Source organism: Lissotriton helveticus, chromosome 1_1, assembly GCF_964261635.1.
Source record: "Lissotriton helveticus chromosome 1_1, aLisHel1.1, whole genome shotgun sequence".
In the NCBI taxonomy this organism is placed as follows: Eukaryota; Metazoa; Chordata; class Amphibia; order Caudata; family Salamandridae; genus Lissotriton; species Lissotriton helveticus.
The window spans coordinates 836,742,710-836,765,474 of record NC_136057.1 but is presented as its reverse complement, the minus strand read 5'-3'; the positions used below and the strand labels follow the sequence as shown (position 1 = coordinate 836,765,474).

At 48.3% G+C, this 22,765-nt stretch overlaps 1 protein-coding gene across 2 annotated transcripts in view; it reads left to right on the top strand.

The window, feature by feature from the left end:
• Positions 1-22,765, top strand: part of PAH (phenylalanine hydroxylase) — a 237,327-nt gene that overhangs the window by 133,406 nt on the left and 81,156 nt on the right. For both annotated transcript variants that reach the window (XM_078674775.1, XM_078674766.1), the window contains one exon: positions 163-251. In XM_078674775.1, the coding sequence (XP_078530901.1) occupies positions 163-251 (89 nt within the window). The remainder of the gene's footprint in view (positions 1-162; positions 252-22,765) is intronic.

Sequence of the window (22,765 nt, the reverse complement as noted above, 5' to 3'; positions counted from 1 at the left end):
TTGTAAATATTGAACACAAAACAAAACAAACCCATGGATACACAGTATTACTGCTAGTTTAAACATTATATATACATTGAAAGCTTTATCCTTAATGTGCACTGACAGTGTTCCCACACAATGCTGGGATGAAAGTGGTAACTCTTCCCTTGTTTCTTGCAGTGCCATGGTTCCCCAGGAAAATTCAGGAGCTCGATAGATTCGCCAACCAGATCCTCAGCTACGGATCAGAACTGGACTCGGACCATCCGGTAAGAAAGACCGATCATTTATCAGAATGCACAGCTTGCTGGGCCCTCCCAGATCACTAATGTTCATTATTTAGGCAGGGGTTGTTGATGTTGTTTGTATTGCTGCTCCTTCTTTAAAAAAACAATTAGTGTTTCATGACATATCACTAAGGATGTCCGTATGTGTGATAACAACGGGGGCGGGGGCTGGTTCTGATCTTCTGAACATGTATGCATGAAGGCCCTGCTTGATACAAGCCGGAATTCTTCCAGGATGTAGATGGAGTACACAAGTCAAAATTTCCATACCTCCCATTCCCTGTTCGTAGATGAATTGGCTGACTTTCTCAGGAGAAGGTTGTCTGCCTGTTAGAAATGGGGTTACCAATTCTACAGGGGGTAGCATGGAGAAGAGCGGGCAGGCCAAACTTCAGAGGACATGTGCAAAGCATCCACGCAGAACCCACAGACGACACACCAGGCACACCACAAAAGAGACACAACACGGCTTCTGGTTGGAAAAAGAATAAGTGTTGTATTATCTCCAACCTGCAAAGGTAAAACACACCAATAGCAGTAATCACAAGGGGGCGCCAACTGGCGCTAGAGCAATGAATGCAAGGGGGATTATTTACAAGGTAAAATGGGCAGGAATAAAAGGTTAAGTCCGTGAGTCCATGGCTGAACTAAAAACGTGTTATCATTGGCATGAAACCTTAGGAGAATACGTGAGGGAAAGAAATACTAATGCTGAAACCCAAGGTCAATATCGCAGGGCAAACTCAGGCCTTAATCCTTGGCCTCACCTAGACGTAAGCTGTAGGCGTAAACTAAAGCATTAGACATAAAATACACACTAGGCATGAAGGCAAAGCCACACAACAGGGCCTGCATCCGCGTCTCCTGTGAAAAGAAACAGACGGCACCTGGCCTTAACAACTGGCATAGACATGCAAATGTAATAACAGGCCTGGGCTGGCATAATCACTCCCACCCTGGGGCACATACCTTTGGCACAGAACATATCAACAGTGGACATAAAACTAGGTATAACACAGCCGGCCTGGCCTTAGCACCTCCTGCAAGAAAAGAAAAAATGGGTGCATAACATTGACATCGGGCCTACAACCTCAGTAGAGGGACTTCTGGGCGTCAGGCAGGAGCCTTATCCTTGGGAAGGAATCATGGTGCTCATAAGAATGGCAGAGCACACATCCACATTGGCTCAACTAATCATGAGTAAGGGCGCAGTGACCTAAGCACCCAGCCTTAACCGAATAGGGGCTCAAAAGCACCTCCCAGTGACATAAAAATACTAGGCACCCAAGACCGGCATTCCCCACCCCCCCTCAACAGTGGTATCACACATGAGGCAGGACCATCTGCAGCTAAACTTCCATAGCCTGACTTCCCCTATTGGCCTGGAATCAGGCAACTCACTACTGCAGACACAACCCAGGTCCCTGAGCCACCCAGGGCCCACACCTCCGAGTCTCTGTCCTGGGTCTACTGGCCCAACGTTGCAGGTGCACGCCGCCAGGCGGGGCACCTGGAGAACAATACTGTTCCTGGGGGCGACAGTTCACCCTGGAATGCTGGCACCGGGGGTTGGGCACCGACAGTATGCCCCGATACACCCCCCAACACAGTCTGTTTGAGCCCCACACTCACCGGGCTCTTGACAATGTCTCCACGCTTCTGCTCCTCGCTCCGGGCTTCCTAGGAAGTAGGGTGAAAGCCAGGCACCGACAATGTGTCTCGAGGCCTCACCAGACAGACGTAGACACTGCTCCCCGAGCGGAGGTGGGGTAGGCTCCTTCCCTATTTACAAGGCTGAGAGGCGGCAGGATCTGGCGCGGTAGCCCTAAGGAACACAAAAGCTGCCTCTTCCAGCTGTGCAGCGCTAGCCACCACACAGCGCTTCTCCTCAGCCCAGCTCCTCATACAGAACTTCTAGATCACAGCGCTTAGCAGGCAGCACTTATCCAGGGCCAGTCAGCCCTTCCAACAGTCCAGCACTTGGTTGAAGTGGCGCTTTGCAGGCACACACAGCAGGCAGTACAGTTCAGGCACTTCAGGACTACCCAGGGCTTCTGCAGCACAGCGCTTCGAGGATTATAGCGCTTGGCAAGTAGCGCCTCCTCCAGGCCCAGCACGTCCAGGAGCACAGCGAAAGGGGGGCGGACAGTCCCAGCAGCAGGCCCAGGGTAACTCTCCTCACCTCCTGGGTGGCGGGGTCCCAGATGCTCCTTCCCTTCTGGGCGCTTCTTCGCGCAGCACTTGCGTAGCGCAGGGTCCCGGCAGCTCCAGGGATCTAGGGGGGCCCTCCTTCCTCAGGGGCCCGGGGGACAGAGCAGTAGGCACTACTGTGCCAGGTCAGCAGGTAGTGGGACATCATCAAAGCAGGGTGGTAGGCTTTCACCATCCCCACTGCAGTGTGGCCATCCTCCCACACGGCAGTCTGAACAACTGAAGTGGGGCTTCACAAGACCTGGGGACAGTAGGGGAGTCCTAGATGGGTGCAGGGCCCAGCACACAGGCACAAGTGGCGGTATCCCCTTGCAGCAGGTCCCCTCACATTCCTGTCTCAGCTCTGTCTCTGCACATCACATCTCTACTACTCTCCCTATACCAGAAAGGCTGAAAGCTTCTAGAAGGTCCCTCCAAATGCTGGGATTGCTGGGTACCAGACAACTAGACCGCTAACCCACCTCAGACAGGCGAACTAGCTCTAACTGGCTCAGGGGGAGGAGTAGAGCACCCTGGGTGCCAGGCTTTCCCTCCAAAAGCAGGGGTGGCTGGGTACCTAACAACTAGACTGCTAACCTCCTGCAGTCAGGTGGCACAACACACAGCCATGGCAGCCATTTCAAATGCAAAACACAAATGCAGCATTTCACCAGGGTACATGTTTACAATGGGGGAAAATAAATGTACACACCATTGCATTGCATTTAACATTACACATGGCTTCTCATACCTCACATGGCCTATTCAGTAACCTTTACCATGGGGAAGACATCCTACATGTTGGGGGGTGAAAGCGAAAAATTTGGGGGAAAAGGACCAAGTCCAACACAACTCCCCCAGCCAAAAGTCAGGGTAGACCAATCATTGCCTTGATGGGCTTCCCTGCTTGGGGCGTAAAGAGGCGGATGCAACTACAGGAGCACCTGCAGTTTCTTCTCCACTCTGGAACCCGATGGTTCCCTCTCGCAACCCTCCCTTCACCAACCAAACCACCCCACTGAAGCTCTCTAGTGGGATGTGGCCAGGACCGGCCTCTAGGTCATCCAGAAGTCTCTGGCCCTCGCTCTCTCAAAGAGTGGGAGGCTTTAGCCTCAGGCCCGTAGTACCCTTTGACCACTCTCCTCCTACCAAACTGCCACTGGTCCTCTTACCTGGGGTACGAACCCTCAGGCTGACCAGCCACCAGGGTTGAGGTTCTCCTCCCCCTACCTCTCCTTCTGGGGTTCCGCCCTCTCCTCCTACACGGAGCACCTTCGGAACACCACTCTCTCCCCAACCTGGAGTCGAAACCCTCAGGTTGAACCGGTGACAGGGACGAGTCCTCCCTCCCCCTGCACCCCCTCTCAGAGTTCCGCACCCTCCTAACTGGAGTAGTACCCCTGAGAGTCAATTCTGGGGGGCCACTGTTTACAGTCGCTCCACCCGCCAGGGCAGGCAACCCCTGTCCCTGGCCACCCAACCCGGGATCTGCGCCCTGTGGCTGAGCCGGTGACAGAGGAGAGACCTTCCTCCCTCTGCACCCCCTCCCAGAGTTCCACACCCTCCTACCTGGAGAAGTACCCCTGGAAGTCAATTCCGGGGGGACTCTGATTACAGATGTCCCACTGTTAGAATTGGGGGTCTCTGGTTGGCACAGGTATGTACTTGTGACAAGCAAGGACCCTCTCCTCTAAGTCAGGGCAAGGGAATTACCCCTTAAGAATAACCCCTGCTCACCCTTTAGGTTGCGTGGCGCGAGCAGTCAAGGCTAATCTTAGGAGTGCTGTCAGTAAAGCATTTGTAATCACATACAATAAATACACCGATTCCCCCACAAATGGACACCAGGCTTTAGGTTGTATCAAAAATACGTCTTCTTTATGTAAAAATATATGCAGGCAGGTAAATTATCACAAGACCTTTTATAACGTTTTCAAATTGGGGACACAGTATTTAAAAATGGCAAGTGTTCTTTGTAGTTTCACAAGAATATGTTAGGCTGCTTCCCTATGGTTCTATTTATCATAGAAACATTCCCCCTCACTTAGGATATGATGTCGGGGTGTTGGGGCCAAGTCCATTAGGTTTGTGGGCAGTGTAGCGCCTCTGTCTGCTTCGTTCGTGCGGGGAGAACCAGCCCTGCCGATCCTCACGCGTCTCGCGTTGCGCCGCGTACGACGCGGTCGAGGCTGCTGCGTGGTACGGGTCGGGCCACACTGGTGCGACTCTTACTTTCAAGCGGACAGAAGGTTCTTGCTCCGGGTACGCGCCTCACGCCGCAAGCATACAAGGCCGGGAGGCAGGAGCGTACGGGAACAAGTTTCAGCGCACAGTGCCTACGGGGAAAGAAGAACGTTGCGGGCCCAGAGCCTGTGACAAGCACTTGTGCGTTCGAAGTGGGGGAAGTATCTGTGGCGCTCCAGGCCATGCGGTGTCCTTGGTAGGACGAGACGTACTCAGCGAGTACACACCGGTGGCGGAGCGTGCCTTGGGATCTGTCTATGCGGCGGGTGGTCTCCAGAAGGCGGGGCGCGGCACGGGACTCCCGGTACGGCTTGTACTGGAGGAGGATCCCTTCAGTGAGCGGCGCAGCCTCTTCCAGCGGTCAGAGGGCAAAGCGGGGCGGCCGGATGCAGTACAGTGCACGGGTGGACGTCCAGGCTTGGGGATGCGCTCGGAACCAGGATTCCGGCGGGAGGGGCGAGGGAGCGTTCCAAGCACTCCAATAGCGGGCGGGGTGGCAGAGGAGCAGGCGGTCTAACCCGAGGGGCAGAGAGCGGCTCTACACGAGCGGGGCTCTCCACGGGCAGAAGGCAGGTGAGCTCCTGGGTGCCACGGCCCTAGGAGGGGGCGAGGGGGCGCAGACTTCACCTCCGGCGGGAGGAAACACACGGCTTTAAGTTGCAGACTAGCCAAAGCACAGGGAACCCACTGGTCCTGGGGTTCAATTCAGGGGGCAAGCTCAGACAAGCCCTTGGAGATAGTTTAGAGCACAGCAAAGAAAAGTCCTTTTGGTGTCTTCTCCTCTCCTTCCTCAGCAAGGCAAAATGCAGGCCAGTCCTTGAGCTTCTTCTTGGTCCTTCTAGTTGGGCAGAGGTTTGTTGTGGTTAAAACTGGATCTGATTTGTTAGGAGCAGGGCTCCTACATTTATAGTCAGTTTCTTTTGTCTTTTCAGGCTCGGGGGGCCTTTGCATAGTCCTTTTCAGCACTGGAGCACTTTGTTGTGCAGACTCTGCCTTCTCCTTTCAGTGTGTGGGGCAGGGACAGCAGATTCTCTGCAGGAGGTGGAGCCAGCATTGAGATGACAAGTACAGCCAGGAGCACTTTGTTGACAGTCTTCCCTCTTCCTGGGCTAGGTGTCGGGCAGAGTCATCAGTCGCTCCCCAGGAGGTGGAGCCAGCATTGTGGTGGCAGAGCACAGCCCTATTCAGAGTCACGGGGCACTCCCACCACCCACCCTGGTGTAATCCCTCCATTCACCACCTGTCATCCCCAGCCCTGTCACTTATACAACCCAGACAGCAGATACACATCCTGGCAGAGGCGGGCTGAAATGGTTAGGCAAGCAAATGCTAACTTTCTAAATGTAGCATTTGCAAATACAGGATATTAAAATAAACTTTACTAAAAGAAGTATTTTATTATTCTGAGTTCAGGCATACTAAACTTGACTTTCTACCATGCTCCCCGAGTCTGTTGGGATTATAGAGTGTAATAATTCCAGCAGCCCATTCTGGCCTATGGAGAGAAGGTAGCCTTGCAATAGTGAAAAACGAAAATGGCTGTAATTCACTATTAGGACATGCCACACGCGCCAGGGCATGTCCTACCTTATGCTTACAATGCACCCTGCCCTTAGGCCTACCATAGGGGTGACTCACATGAAGTAAAGGGAAGGTTTAGAGGCTGGCAAGTGTGTGCACTTGCCCAGCCAGCATGACAGTACCAGACTGCACGCAGGTTCTGCGATGGCAGACCCTAGACACATTTTATAAGGCTGCTTCTGTGGGTGGCGCAACCAGCGCTGCAGGCCCACTAGCAGTATTGGCATTTACAAGCCCTGGCACTTCTGGTGCACATTACCGGGGACTGACAGTAAATCCAATGAAGCAATCATGGAAATCAATCGCATATACTTTTTATAGTAGGGAGAGCATATGCACTTTAGCACTGGTCAGCAGTGGTAAAGTGCCCAGAGTCATTAAACCAACAAAAACAGGTCAGAGAGAATATTGGAGAAAGGCAAAAAGTTCAGGGATGACCCTGCCAAGAGGGCCAAGACCAACACAACCCCCTTTCAGCCAAAACGCAGGGTAGACCAATCACTACCGTGATGAGCTTTCCTGCTTAGGGCGATAGAACATGGACCTGGCCCGCAACAGCAGGGGCATATTCCAGTTCTACGCCAATCTGAACCTATTTCAAATCCTCTGTCCATACTCTAAGGGTTCACCAAGCCAATCCATGGGGAGGGCCAAGTCCAACACCCACCCACCAGGTCAGGCAACCCCTGAACCTGGCACCCCAGTCCAGTATCTACCCCCTGCGACTGGTCAGACCCCCGAACCTCTGGAGTTCCGATTACAGATACTCCAGGTTCTCCTGACACGAGGGGATCCCCTTCACTGGAAGGCACATCCGGACAGCCTAGGCTCCCAACCTGGGGTTCTTTTAACGAACTCTCCAGGCCCTCTGACTGCCGTTGGGGGACCTCGGGACACCTCCCCGTCTCACTCCCTCCTGTAGATGGGATGTGAGGCCCTACAACTCTCTCACTATCCTGGGATCTAGCTTGGCTATTCCTCACCTCTCCCGCCTCGCTGGGTCAGAAGATCCCTGCACCACTCCCTTCAGGATCACTCCCCAATGCCCTCTCAGACTCTCTGGCACTTACCCAGAGGTCTGCCTCCCGTGCAAAGTCCCTGGGGTCTGAGAACCTACACTGCAACAGGTGGGGCCGCAACTGGGGAAAACAACTGCGTAGCAGGCGCTCCTTAATGACTACCTGGAATAATCCTTCCCCATCATCCACTGTGCGATCCGCCAACCACTCCTCCAATGCAGTCCAACACTCCTCCGCAAACTCCTTCCAGGACTGGTGGGACCACTTTCCCCTTCCCCTGAACACTAACCCGTCCCCTTCTTCCTGGGAATCAAGAACCGTCTCCTGGGCTCTGGAAGTGGGACTCCCTGCACTGGAACCACTCTCTCTGCCACCACTGGATCCCACCCTCACCGGTGAATCCAGACCACAGAAACCACTCTCAGGTGACAACCTACCCACCTGAGCTAGTCTCTCCGTCATCCTCTCTTGCGCTAGGACCATCTCCGTCTCTAGCCTCTGCTCTTCCACCCTCAGCTGCCCTACCTCCTTGGCATACCTGAGCTTTGCCAGCGCCAGCCGATACTCTCTTTCTTCCCTTCTGTCTACCCACTCTTCTGGGGACCGGGAAAGGGATGGGGCAGTGCCCCCGGGACTGGACCCAGTGAGGGACTCCCTATCTATGATGTCCTCCTCAGCTACTGCGTCTCTGCCCTATCAATTTCTTCCTCGTCTTCATCAGAGTAACCACCCTCCAGGGTTATGGACTAGGAGCCCTCCCTCTTGTCTCTACCAAACCCCCCCTTCAAATACGCAGAGGGGTAATCAGACAAGTCTCCCCAGGGCTCTAAGGGTTCCCCCCTCTTAAGAGCTTCGTAGAGGAACAACTTCCTTTTAATGTTGCCTACTGGGGGTATCTCTCTCTCCTTGCAGAAACACAAAATTTCCTGGTCGGTGTAATCCATGAGGTTGTCCTCATTATAAACCAACCCCATCCTGACAAGGTACACCCAGGACATACCACCCACAGCGCAACAAGGGGACGCAATTCCAAAAGCACTGTTCAGGAGCAAGCAATAATGATAAAGAAAACAGAATATTCAGCCAAACAATAATCCCCAAAAACTGTGATTACTCCTCAGTGCTCTATTTGCATTGTAACCTGTGGCCACTGTGGTACTGTGCAAACACAAGTCCTATCCCACCGCTCGCCAACAATGTTAGAAATGGGGTTACCAATTCTACAGGGGGTAGCATGGAGCAGAGCGGGCAGACCAAACTTCAGAGGACATGTGCAAAGCATCCACGCAGTACCCACAGACGACACATCAGGCACACCACAAAAGAGACACGACACTGCTTCTGGTTGGAAAAAGAATAAGTGTTGTATTATCTCGAAACCTGCAAAGGTAAAACACAACAATAGCAGTAATCACAAGGGGGCGCCAACTGGCGCCAGAGCAATGAATACAAGGGGAATTATTTACAAGGTAAAATGGACAGGAATAAAAGGTTAAGTCCGTGAGCCCACGGCTGAACTAAAAACGTGTTATCATTGGCATGAAACCGTAGGAGAATACGTTACGTAAGGGAAAGAAATACTAATGCTGAAACCCAAGGTCAATATCGCAGGGCAAACTCAGGCCTTAATCCTTGGCCTCACCTAGACGTAAGCTGTAGGCGTAAACTAAAGCATTAGACATAAAATGCACACTAGGTATGGAGGCATAGCCACACAACAGGGCCTGCATCCGCGTCTCCTGTGAAAAGAAACAAGCGGCACCTGGCTTTAACAACTGTAATAGACATGCAAATGTAATATCAGGCCTGGGCTGGCATAATCACGCCCACCCTGGGGCACATACCTTTGGCACAGAACATATCAACAGTGGGCATAACACTAGTTATAACACAGTCGGCCTGGCCTTACCACCTCCTGCAAGAAAAGAAACAATGGGTGCATAACATTGACATCGGGCCTACAACCTCAGTAGAGGGATTTCTGGGCGTCAGGCAGGAGCCTTATCCTTGGGCAGGAATCACGGTGCTCAAAAGAATGACAGAGCACACATCCACATTGGCTCAACTAATCATGAGTAGGGATGCAGTGATCTAATCACCCAGCCTTAACTGAATAGGGGCTCAAAAGCACCTCCCGGTGACATAAAAACACTAGGCACCCAAGACCGGCATTCGCCCCCCCCCCCCTCAACAGTGGTATCACACATGAGGCAGGACCATCTGCAGCTAAACTTCCATAGCCTGACTTCCCCTATTGGCCTGGAATCAGGCAACTCACTACTGCAGGCACAACCCAGGTCCCTGAACCACCCAGGACCCACACCTCCGAGTCTCTGTCCTGGGTCCACTGGCCCAACGTTGCAGGTGCCCACTGCCAGGCGGGGCACCTGGAGAACAATACTGTTCCTGGGAACGGCAGTTCACCACGGAATGCTGGCACCAGGGGTTGGGCACCGACAGTATGCCCCGATACACCCCCCAACACAGTCTGTTTTAGCCCCACACTCACCGGGCTCTTGGCAATGTCTCCACGCTTCTGCTCCTCGCTCTGGGCTTCCTGGGCAGTTGGGTGGGAGGCAGGCACCGACAATGTGCCTCGAGGCCTCACCAGACAGACGCAGACACTGCTCCCCGAGCAGAGGTGGGGTAGGCTCCTTCCCTATTTACAAGGCTGAGAGGCAGCAGGATCTGGCGCGGTAGCGCTAAGGAACAGAAAAGCAGCCTCTTCCAGCTGCGCAGCACTAGCTTCTCCTAAGCCCAGCTCCTCATACAGCACTCCTAGATCACAGCGCTTAGCAGGCAGCACTTATCCAGGGCCAGGCAGCCCTTCCAACAGTCCAGCGCTCGGTTGAAGCAGCGCTTTGCAGGCACACAAAGCAGGCAGTAGAGTTCAGGCACTTCAGGACTACCCAGGGCTTCTGCAGCACAGCGCTTCCAGGATTATAGCGCTTGGCACGCAGCGCCTCCTCCAGGCCCAGCATGTCCAGGAGCACAGCTAAAGGAGGGCGGACAGTCCCAGCAGCAGACCCAGGGTAACACTCCTCACCTCCTGGGTGGCGGGGTCCCAGATGCTCCTTCCCTTCTGGTCGCTTCTTCGCGCAGCGCTTGCCTAGCGCAGGGTCCCGCCAGCTCTGGGGACCTAGAGGGGCCCTCCATCCTCAGGGGCCCGGGGGACAGAGCAGGAGGCACTACTGGGCCAGGTCAGCAGGTAGTGGGGGCATCATCAAAGCAGGGTGGTAGGCTTTCACTATCCCATACGGCAGCCTGAACTCCTGAAGTGGGGCTTCACAAGCCCTGGGGACAGTAAGGGGGGTCCTAGATGGATGCAGGGCCCAGCACACAGACCCAAGTGACGGTATCCCCTTGCAGCAGGTCCCCTCACATTCCTTAACACACATCAATAGGCCTGTCACCCAAGACACTCCTAAGTAATTACTAATATGGCATGGATAATGGTGATACAAACAAACTTTATATTTTATTACCACCCATCAGTTTTTCTCTGGCAATTCAAATCCAACCAAGTGTCGAACATTAATGCGGTACACACACGGTAAACTTTCAATCTGTCGTGATACCAACACCCACCAAACGCTACTTGTGGAAAAAGTGTGGGAAAGAGAGTGAGCCCCTCACGGAAGAACCGCCAATCGGGTTATCTGACTAACAATTGCCAGTATACCCAATTATCATCATTGGTGACTCACTCTCGTAACAGTGGGAAATGGGAACAGAAAAAGACTGACAACATATAACAGTATTTCTTTTCGACATCAGCCCCACAATCTGCTGATTGTTCCTATCAAGACAAGTGAACATATTGCCCTTGCTGTACTTTTGTGCACATATAACACAAACCACAAAAACAGAAAAACCCCCAGTGAGAAAGAAACGTGAATCTCACACAGTTAAAACAGAAGAGTTCACTGGCCACTCATGATTTATTCTGGGCTGTGAATCCTTCTAACATAAAAATGACTCACACCATATACACTCTCAGGTGGGTCATAGTCGCCAACATGTTTCGTTGCTTGTATTTTCTGCAACTTCTTCGGGGCAAATGGGGGTTGCCCACTGTTATTGCCACTGTATTTCAACACACACCTGTGATGGAGAACACAACAGATTTGAAAAGTAAAATGAGCCAAAGGTTAAGGACTTCCCATATTCACTAATGAATTTGAGTTTTAAAATATAATACAAGGCTGCGGTACTTAGAACAGATGTCACTGCACATAATCACCTGGGGTTAGCGTTTCTCACGCATACGTGCTACCCCTGAAAACAGTATGCCCGTGTCCTCAAAAGATCATGTGTTGATTACGAAAACCCGCTATCGTCGGGTGTCCTGCACACAGAAACAAGGAAAATAACCGAATTCAGTCGAAATGACGCTGCAACGTCAACTGACACACAAACAACCCACACATTACGATAGGGAGTACTTGTAGTTAGATATTGGACGACAAATATTTGCGCTACAAAAAATTATTTACACTGTGCCCTTCTCAAAGCAAACCCGCCGGTCATCGCCCCTATCAAAGCCCAGGACCCCCTCATTCGGTACTAGTTTACAGTCACCTCGCCAGGTCAATGGCAAGGAGCTTACCCACGCTGGATCACCGGCACTACCGAATATCAACCACGCCCCGTCCCGACTTCGAACGCCGGATATCAGGGGACGCGTGATGACGTAAGGGCCCTCGCGAGTCATGTGACAGAGTTACTTCCCGCATGGCGGCCATCTTATAGTGTGTTCCAAAACCTCACGTAATGGGCAAAGCACACTTCTGGGCAAAGCAAAACATTGCTGAACAGCATTTAAGGGCTACAAAAGGGGGAGGGAAGCAGGAGATAATCTGCCATATATTCATAGGGAACTACTCCTAGGGGGGCAAACAAGAATATTTACAACAAATGAAACAAATTATTTTTATTTTGAAAATGAAAATGAAGACGTCTGCACCCAAGGTGTAGGCATATGTGTCAAAGGGATCGAATAATCACAAGGGTCACACATGGGTGATATAAACTGTGCTATATGTCTTGTACAGTCAAGAGATGGTGTCCCCAGGCTGCAAAATCAACTGATCAAAGATATACATCATCCTATGGGATCATCGTTTGGTAATTTTGTTCCATTCAATGAGGTCGTTCAGCCCCTCACGGTCGACCTGTTCCTGATAGATCCAGCGAGCTTCCTTTCTCGCCAAAATGCTTTCTACATTATGACTCTCACACATCACCCTTTCAAGTACAACCCACTCCAGATCTTTTGGATCATGTCCCATATCATTGAAGCGTTGCACCAATCTCGTTGTCAATTTTTTCGCCCTGATGGTGCTAAGGTGTTCTTGAATGCGGACTTTCACCTTTCTAGATGTAAGTCCAATGTAGTGCAGCCCACATTTGCATGTCAGTCTGTAGATTACATTTACAGTATTGCAATTACTGAACTTGGTGAGATGCCAAATTCTGCGATTTCTCAGGGTCACTGCCTTCGTGGTCCTTGTTAAATTGCAAACTGAACAGCTCGTGCAAGGATGATGGCCAGGAGGTAGCCTTTCTGTATAAACAGGGTGCGAGGTCCGGGTGTGGACCAATTTGTCCTTTACATTTGTAGCTCTTTTAAAGGCAAACCACGGGGGGTGGCATCTTTCCCATGTTTGTATCAAGGATTGACCAGTGCTTTCTCACGATCTGCCTCAATTTGGTGGATAAGGGATCGAAAGTTGTTACCACCGGTATGCACTCCTGTTTAGTTCTAACATGGCGTTCCAGGAGTGCTCCCCGAGGCGTGTTCAATGCACGTTTGCGTGCTTGCTTAACCACCTTCTTGGGATATGCCCTTGCAGCCAATTTCACAGCCAGTTCTTCCGATTGCTTCACAAATAACTCTGTAGTAGAGCAATTACGCCTGTAGCGCAAAAATTGCCCCACAGGAAGATTATCTCATAAGGCTCTTGGGTGGAAAGAGTTGTAGTGGAGCAGTGAGTTCTTGTCGGTTTTCTTGTGATGTACGGTCGTCACCAATTTATGGTCAACTGCTGCAATATCAACATCCAGATAGACTGCTGTGGTTCTGTTAATAGACCAAGTGAATTTAAGGCGGTCGTCTATCTGGTTGAGCCATGAGAGAAATTCCAGAAGGAGGTCCTCTGTACCTGTCCAGATACAGAGGACGTCATCAATATATCTCCTCCATAGAGCGATATGTTCCCTGAAGGGGTTGTTATTCCGATGGAGGACCACATTCACCTCAAACTGGCCCACATAAATGCAGGCCAGACTTGGGGCAAAAGTGGCCCCCATAGATGTCCCAGACACCTGCAGGTATAGTTGGTTCTTATACTCGAAGAAATTTTTAGTCAATGCAAGCTCGATGCACTGCATCACAAACGTGATGGGCGTGTCGTAAAACCACTCCAGTTCCCCCAGGGCCCGCGCCGCTGCCACCAGCGTGGCGTCCTGGGGGATACTGGTGTAGAGTGACTCAATATCGATGGTTACTAGCAGCTGTAACTCAGTGTCAAAATGAACTCCCTCAAGGACATTAAGAATGTCAGTCGTGTCCTGAACATAGGACTCCTGAGTGACCACTGCTTCACACAGAAAAAAGTCCGCGAATTGTGACAGGGGTTCCAGTACTGACTGGATACCCGACACTATCGGGCATCCAGGGGGTGGCCTCTGGGGTTTGTGGATCTTCGGCAAGATGTAGAACGCCGGAATGCGAGACTTTTTGTTGACAATAAAGTCTGCCTCTTTGGGTGTTATCCACTTCTTCCCTAAAGCATCTGCCACCATGCTGGTGATCGATTCCAGTAAGTCAGGTGTAGGATCTCTGGCGAGGGGGTGATAATTGGCGCGTACACTCAATAATCTTAGTACTTCTGCCTCATAGTCGCATGTATTTAGCACAACGATGGCGCCCCCCTTGTCAGCCTGTTTGATGGTTAATAGTGGATTGTCTTGAAGAGATTTTACAGCTTGCCAGTCTGATTTATTCATATTGCAGCCCTGATGTACTTGGGGGACTTGCTCCAAGGTGGCCACATCGTGAAGCACTTTCTGTTCAAAAACTGCCACCTCAGGACCCAACGAACCACTGGGTGGGCAGAAATTGGACGTGCGACGGAGATCCGTGCTGAACAGTGATTGGTCCACTTTATCTTTATCAGTGAAGAACTTGTGCAATTTGATTTTCCTCATCATTTCGTGTAGTTCTAGTCTGCAGGTAAAGGGGTCATGTCGGGGGGTTGGCACAAACCCCAAACCCTTATTTAAAACCCCTACTTCTGCCGATGTCAACACATGATCAGACAAGTTCACCACGATGTCATTGAGTGCTATTTGTATTTCAGCGGAACTCATGGCTGAGTTGTCCTGCCCCTCTGGCGGGTTACCCGAGGGGAGTAATGTTGCCAGTTGGGCTGGAATTGTCCTCTGCCCCTGCCTTTGCCTTTCCCTCGGAAAGTTTGATTTCCGCCACCCCGTGTACCTCCCTGGTTTTGGCCTAAAAAAGACCGCAATAGTGCGCCTAGGTCTTCGTCTGTCCTTGTTTCTGGTGCAAAATTCACCCTGTTGGTATTCTGAGGGGCCTGGTTGGTAGGTGCGTCCTCCTCCTCACTACTAGTGTTATCGAACACCCAGTTGTTTGGTGTTCATCGCTGTTGTTGTCTATTACCCCCTCGCTGTGGGTACTGCCCTCTTTTTTGGAAGTTGGATTGCCTCGACTGATCTATCTGGGTGTCATAATATTGATCCTCAGTGTATGGAAAGGCCCATGCGTGAGTGAACCTCTCCAAATTCTTTTTAAGCCCCCTTATCTTTTGGTTGACCATGTAAGTTTTGTAGTCGGCCAAGTCACTTTGGATCCTTTCAAGTTGTTCTTTCGCATCAGTGATTACTGAGTTACCCTTTATGTTTTCTTCCAGCTCTAGTATCTCTTTAAGCAGCTCATCACTGAGTCTTTTGGCGGTGTAAATAATGAGGATCAGCCAATCTCGCGTGCATTTATTAGAAATGTAGCTCCAATCCACACGAAACTGCCTGTCCTCCAAAAAGATCTTCGGTTCAAGTTTAACTATAAGACTTGGGGGGGCTGCTCCTGCCCACAAGTACTCTGTCATCAGAGCTCCATGCAGAGCTACTCTAATCTGCCGTTTTTTAAGTGTCGACAGTTTGTCCCATTCCTCCCGTGCTGTAGAGCTAGGCACCAATGGGACATCGGGTAGGAGAGAAGGGCCGGCCAATATTAAGGCTATTTGCTCTTCTGATAATGCCAGGCAATTCATCACTTCCTCCAATAACGGGCTAGGTCACAAAACCGACTATGTGCAGAGTCACCAAGACCACGACCAAAAAATTATTATAAAATAGGCTCAAATCATAAAAACCGTGAGTACCGACGAAACCTGCAATCGCAGTTAGACTCTCACGGCTGGGCCGCCGTACTGAATCATGTCCAAATAAGAGGAGTCTAAGGGGGAAGGAAAGGGTACAGGCCGCCCCCCACTCAAACCGTAACACACATCAATTGGCCTGTCACCCAAGACACTCCTAAGTAATTACTAATATGGCATGGATAATGGTGATACAAACAAACTTTATATTTTATTACCACCCATTTTTTTCTCTGGCAATTCAAATCCAACCAAGTGTCGAACATTAATGCGGCGGGTTTGCTTTGAGAAGGGCACAGTGTAAATAATTTTTTGTCGTGCAAATATTTGTCGTCCTATATCTAACTACAAGTACTCCCTATCGTAATGTGTGGGTTGTTTGTGTGTCAGTTGACGTTGTAGCGTCATTTCGACTGAATTCAGTTATTTTCCTTGTTTCTGTGTGCAGGACACCCGACGATAGTGGGTTTTCGTAATCAACATGTGATCTTTTGAGGACACGGGCATACTGTTTTCAGGGGTAGCAGGTATGCGTGAGAAACGCTAACCCCAGGTGATTATGTGCAGTGACATCTGTTCTAAGTACCGCAGCCTTGTATTATATTTTAAAACTCAAATTCATTAGTGAATATGGGAAGTCCTTAACCTTTGGCTCATTTTACTTTTCAAATCTGTCGTGTTCTCCATCACAGGTGTGTGTTGAAATACAGTGGCAATAACAGTGGGCAACCCCCATTTGCCCTGAAGAAGTTGCAGAAAATACAAGCAACGAAACATGTTGGCGACTATGACCCACCTGAGAGTGTATATGGTGTGAGTCATTTTTATATTAGAAGGATTCACAGCCCAGAATAAATCATGAGTGGCCAGTGAACTCTTCTGTTTTAACTGTGTGAGATTCACGTTTCTTTCTCACTGGGGGTTTTTCTGTTTTTGTGGTTTGTGTTATATGTGCACAAAAGTACAGCAAGGGCAATACGTTGACTTGTCTTGATAGGAACAATCAGCAGATTGTGGGGCTGATGTCGAGAAGAAATACTGTTATATGTTGTCAGTCTTGTCTGTTCCCATTTCCCACTGTTATGAGAGTGAGTCACCAATGATGATAATTGGGTATACTGGCAATTGTTAGTCAGATAACCCGATTGGCGGTTCTTCCGTGAGGGGTTCACTCTCTTTCCCACACTTTTTCCACAAGTAGCGTTTGGTGGGTGTTGGTATCACGACAGATTGAAAGTTTACCGTGTGTGTACCGCATTAATGTTCGACACTTGGTTGGATTTGAATTGCCAGAGAAAAACTGATGGGTGGTAATAAAATATAAAGTTTGTTTGTTTGTATCACCATTATCCATGCCATATTAGTAATTACTTAGGAGTGTCTTGGGTGACAGGCCTATTGATGTGTGTTACGGTTTGAGTGGGGGGGCGGCCTGTACCCTTTCCTTCCCCCTTAGACTCCTCTTATTTGGACACCCCTCACATTCCTATCCCAGCTCTGTCTCTGCACATCACATCTCTACTGCTCTCCTTATACCAGAAAGGCTGGAAGCTTCTAGAAGGTCCCTCCAAATGCTGGGATTGCTGGGTACCAGACAACTAGACCGCTAACCCACCTCAGACAGGCAAACTAGTTCTAACTGGCTCAGGGGGAGGAGTAGAGCACCCTGGGTGCCAGGCTTTCCCTCCAAATGCAGGGGTGGCTGGGTACCTAACAACTAGACTGCTAACCTCCTGCAGTCAGGTGGCAAAACGCACAGCCATGGCAGCCATTTATTTCAAATGCAAAACACAAATGCAGCATTTCACCAGGGTACGTTTACAATGGGGGAACATAAATGTACACACCATTGCATTGCATTTAACATTACACAGGGCTTCTCATACCTCACATGGCCTATTCAGTAACCTTTACAATGGTGGAGACATCCTCCATGTTGGGGGGTGAAAGCGAAAAAATTTGGGGAAAAGGGCCAAGTCCAACACTGCCTTTCACTGCTATTTGTGGTCACTTGCTTTAAAAAGGACTTTTGCTTGTTTTGTGGACTTGGTAGGGGCTATCATTTGACTTGCCCAAACCTCTTGGTTGACAGTTTCTGGATTCATTGACAGTATGAGGAGCCAGGACCATATAAAAGACGTGGCAGCATGCAGGATGTAACCACTGCTTGGGGTACATGTTGCCTGTGATGTTTAGTATTTCTCTATTGTTGACTTCATCAGTATGACAGGCGGCTACAGAAGTCATCATCCAAGGATAAAAATGTTTTTATGATGGATCTCTGAACTGCTCTTTACAAATGCTGATAGCACTCTCCTCTTGCTCACTGTTCTGTGCTTGTCGTCGGTTTATGCACACTGAAGTAGTCAGGGCACACTGAGGGCATTCAGATTAGGAGTTCTGGAAAGATCTCGTTTCAACCAATATTCTGTTAAAGAAGCATGAAGACAGATACTAATACGATTGTACATTCCTAAAGGCTGATTACAAACATAATATTTTGGGTATTTACTTATTTTGCATAATGTGGGTCCTTTTTATGCTAGAAATTTGACTTATGGGAAAGAAAATAGTGGGATTTATCTCTATATCTTGTCATTCATTATTTAAAAATCAAATTTGCTATTGAAAGTCATCATCTGTAAGAGGCAAGTACAGTACGAAATGCATTTTTATATGAGGAGTTAAACAGTTGTGCTCCAAAATAATTGTGTTGATTTTATCTTGGTTTAATTATAGATGGGCACCTTCTTATTAACATGATACAGGCTCAAAGTAACTAAACTGGAGTCACATTAAGAGCCAAAACCGCCCAGCAACAATTGATTCCCTTAGGATATTTTGTGATTTTCACAGTCCTTAATCAAGTGGACCTGATTAACTTCGACCATTCAGTGCATTTATTTTTGTTTGATACATGTAAAATGTGTTCTCTAGCACTGGATAAAATATCCTTGAATGGAGTTATTTAAAACAAAACAATTTGGCAATGCAATGCCATAAAACGAAGACTACAGTTGTTTAAAAAATATCTCCAAGTAGACAGAAACACCAGCATCTCACACAATTCCAGAAATAATCTCAAAGAGCTATTTTAGGAAAGACCTAGACTGCTTAGGCTTTTGTTAACACTAATTGTGACTAGATGATGCTGTCACAAATACATATATACAGTCACAACCATACTTTGTGGCTGAGAACATTTAGGGTCACCAGATTTTCAAAGGCAGGGACAGGCCTTAGAAATAGGACTATATGTTGCCACTCATAGACTACAGTGACCACAGAAGAAAGACTACTCAGACATCCCATGGTTCTATAATGCTACAAGTAAAATGTATCAATCAGATGTATCTTTGCTTCAATTCAGAAACGTTTTCTTAGTCCATGGAAGAGAGAAAGGAGATTGTAAGTTGTCTCACATCACAGTGTTTGCACATTCAGTCTGTTTTGCTTTGAATCCTGGTACTTGCAGTCTTTCATTTACATTGATAAAGTAGAGAGTGCTAAAAAACAAAACATTACATAACGCAGGCTGAAGAAGTGAACATATGAGTTTCTGTGCAGTGTCGTGGCAGGGAGATCCACATAAATCTGAAATGAGAATTCTTACCATTCCCTACTCGTGTAACTAAAAGAAACCATTCAGGGCTCCTTTTTTGCATATTAATGCAGCTATTTGAATGCAAAGATTGCCTCAATGGCTATAACCTAAAACACAAAAATATTGTTTTTTGCTGTAAATAACGTGTCTCATTCCCCCATCACGTATGCGAAGCTCAGAGAAAAACTCCTGAACTTGAGTTTTGGCTGAGGGCCACCATCTTTGCTCCTTCACCCCTTTTAAATACCTGGGGCCTTATTTATGAAGGCCTTGCGCCGCCGGTGCGTCACTTTTAAAATGGGAAAAAGTGACGCACCGGCGGCGCAAGGCCTTCATAAATATGGCCCCTGCTCTGCTGCACTATAAGATGCCTCACTGCGTCAGAAGTTAACATCTGTCGGTCGTGCGATTGCGCCCGAGGATTGATGGGAATTTTAAGGTGCACACCAAGTAAAACGGTGCGGACCCTCACCTGTCCACCGGCCCTTTCTTGTGCAATTAGCCAGTAGACGTGAATTCAGGTGATGCATGTACTGCGTTGTCTCATTAGCACAGAAAGACCTTTTGTTGTGTGAAGCACCCTGTCCGTTGTGAAAACCGGCACATATTTTTAATGTATTGAAATATGGTGGGACGGCCTTATACAAACCGGTACTGGCCCACGGAAACCGAGACGTCTGGTCAACCCCAGTAAAGGAGTTTCCTTCATTGGAATACTATTTAAAAAAATGCAGGCTCATAAACGAACGAAATAAAATTGCAAAGGCTTCTAAGGGGAAAGACATTTTCTTCACTTGTGCCAAAATTTGCATCACCACAAATTACTATGATAATATTTTATTGTTTCAGCCTACAGGTGCAAGCCATGCAATATAAAACAAAAAGCATACAAAACAATAAAACATTGAGATGTATAGTGCACAATATATTTTATCCATCTAAACAATTCATCTGCTGTTGTTAAAGAAGCATGCAATGAAAACAAAAACATGAAGATGGCATGTAAAAACAGGCAAATAGCAACTCTCGCGAGCATAATTATATAATTTGTAAAAAAAAAACGCAACTATTCCAATATCACATCATTTAACAATACCACCCACTCGACATGAACCAAAAGGCAGCTTAAATATTAGGATACTATGCACTAGAACCACTATGCCTATACACGTCATGTGGATTGAAGTGCAAAAGCCCCTTCTGGTATAGAAACTCAGAGCATATGCATCAAACTTCATTTTTGCGATTACCAAATAGCGATTTTAAGAAATCGCTATTTGGTGATCATAAAATGAAATGCATCAAAAAAGGGTGCAAATAGCGATTCTCTAATTGCAATTCCTTAAGAATCGCAATCTCAATTAGGGAATTGCTATTTGCTATTGCGACTCCATTCTTTCCTTTGGGCCTCAAGGCCCATGAGTGGGAATGGTCATGCTTTGCCTAAATTGCGATTACCTAATTGGTAATCACAAATTAGGAAATGCAGAGGCAAGGGTGCCCGGGGGCCTAAGGCCATCCCACCCGCCCCCACCTCCCGAGGTGTCCCTAACAAAGAAATATTCCTCAGGAGAGGAAAGGGATGTTTTACTCATTCAGGAGGTGTTTCTCACAGTAGAATCGTTCCGGTTTTAGTTGAGTATTATTCTGATATTTGGTGAATAAATCACCGTGTACTCTTGTTTAAACGCTCAAGAAGCTACATCCAACTGGTGCTAATTAATTTTATAACTAGTTTTATATGTTGAATCATTAAAAAAAACTCCTTTTTTTGAATTACTTTCTTTCCTTGTTCTTTCCAATTTCTATCATGCACAAGAGCACACTTTTTCACATCCCTCCATTTATCTGGAGCAGCCTCCCTACAACTACTTGTATAACTATGTCTTAACTTGTATTTTTGATCATATGAATAAAATAGACAGTTTTGTTTGAAACAGTGGATATCTATATTTTCTCTTTTCACAAGGTGCTTCATGTCTTGATTACTATATGCTGAATATCTTTCTGCTCTTGACCTAAAAAACGTGTTTTGACTTATTGCAAAAGAAAGGAGTCCAGGGACCAATTGTTGTTCTATATCATTAAGTTTCAGAGGGCAGAGCTAGCAAGGGTACCCACGTTGGAAATATGGCAGTCTGTCCGAGCCTTAATAGGGCAGGCAGACCTTCAGTTTAATACACAGAATATTGTGTCATGTTTCTGGTGGAGTACCTTGTCCGCCAAACTCTAAATCAGGTCCTGTCTCCAATTTAGCAAGAAGGGAAGCATATGCTTTATAAAGAGTGGCCATAAAGCCATCTGGGCCTATGGACTAGCATGTGGGGAGGCGTTTAATTGCATCAAGTGCCCATGATATTGAGATATCATCTTCTAATGAGGAAAAATCGGCTTCCAGGTCTAAGAGAGAGTAGTTGCCAAGGTAGTCATCATGGAATTCTGGGTCGAGCCCCCGACTATGAAACAGCAATGAGTAATAATGATAAAAAATGTACTGATTCTCCTCTGTGTGTGTTACTGTTTGACCGTTGTCAGCTTTGAGTGTCTGTATGTGGTTCCGTGTCGCAACCAGTCGGAGTCTGTAGGCTGATAGCCTGTCCGTCTTATCACTTTTTTCATAATAAGTTTGGCCTATATACAAGAGCTTCTTGGCCACATCCTTCATTTGGCGGTGTTCTAATTCCTCCCTTTTTCTGCGCATGCCCTTGTTCGTGCCTATGCTCAGCCTGGGAGAGCTGGTGCTCCAGGTCATCCCTAGTCTGCTTGGCCAAGCATTCGAATGTCGCTGTGCGGGAGATCAGAGCTCCTTTAAACGCCACTTTGGTCACGTCCCATAAAACAGAGGGATTGTTTTAATCTTCAGCAAAGTAGTGCTCTATACTATCTTTAATACGGTCCCTGAGAGTCGGGTTCCCAGTGCAACTTCATTAATCAACCAAGGTTTCTGATATGGTTGCTGTGGTGAGAGGAAGGATATCATGAGCCAAACAGTTGCATGGTCTGACAGGGATGTCTATAGCTGAGTCTACCACAGCAGACAAGAGGGGCTTGGAGGAAAAACAATAGGCCTACCTGGGTGTAGGATTTGTGGATGTGGGGATAGAACGTGCAGTCCCTCTTGCCCGGGTAAATGTGGGGCCAAGCATCTGTCCAATGAAGGTCCGTAATTTCCTCATATAGTGATAGTGGCATGGGGCAATCTGCGTGTCTGGTATGGGACCGATCCAGTTGAGGATCTAGCGGTGCCTTAATGTCCCCTCCAATTATTATTTCACCTGTCGTGAAATGTGAGATTGTGGGGAAGTGGGTAAAAGTGAAATGACTCCCGTCCGTCACTTGGGCCATACAGTGACATGATGGTGGTTGAATCGAATTTACCTTGAATGCCCATCAGACAACCTTCTCCATCCTTACAGGTGTCATCGATGTGGAAAACAAGGACTCTACGTATAG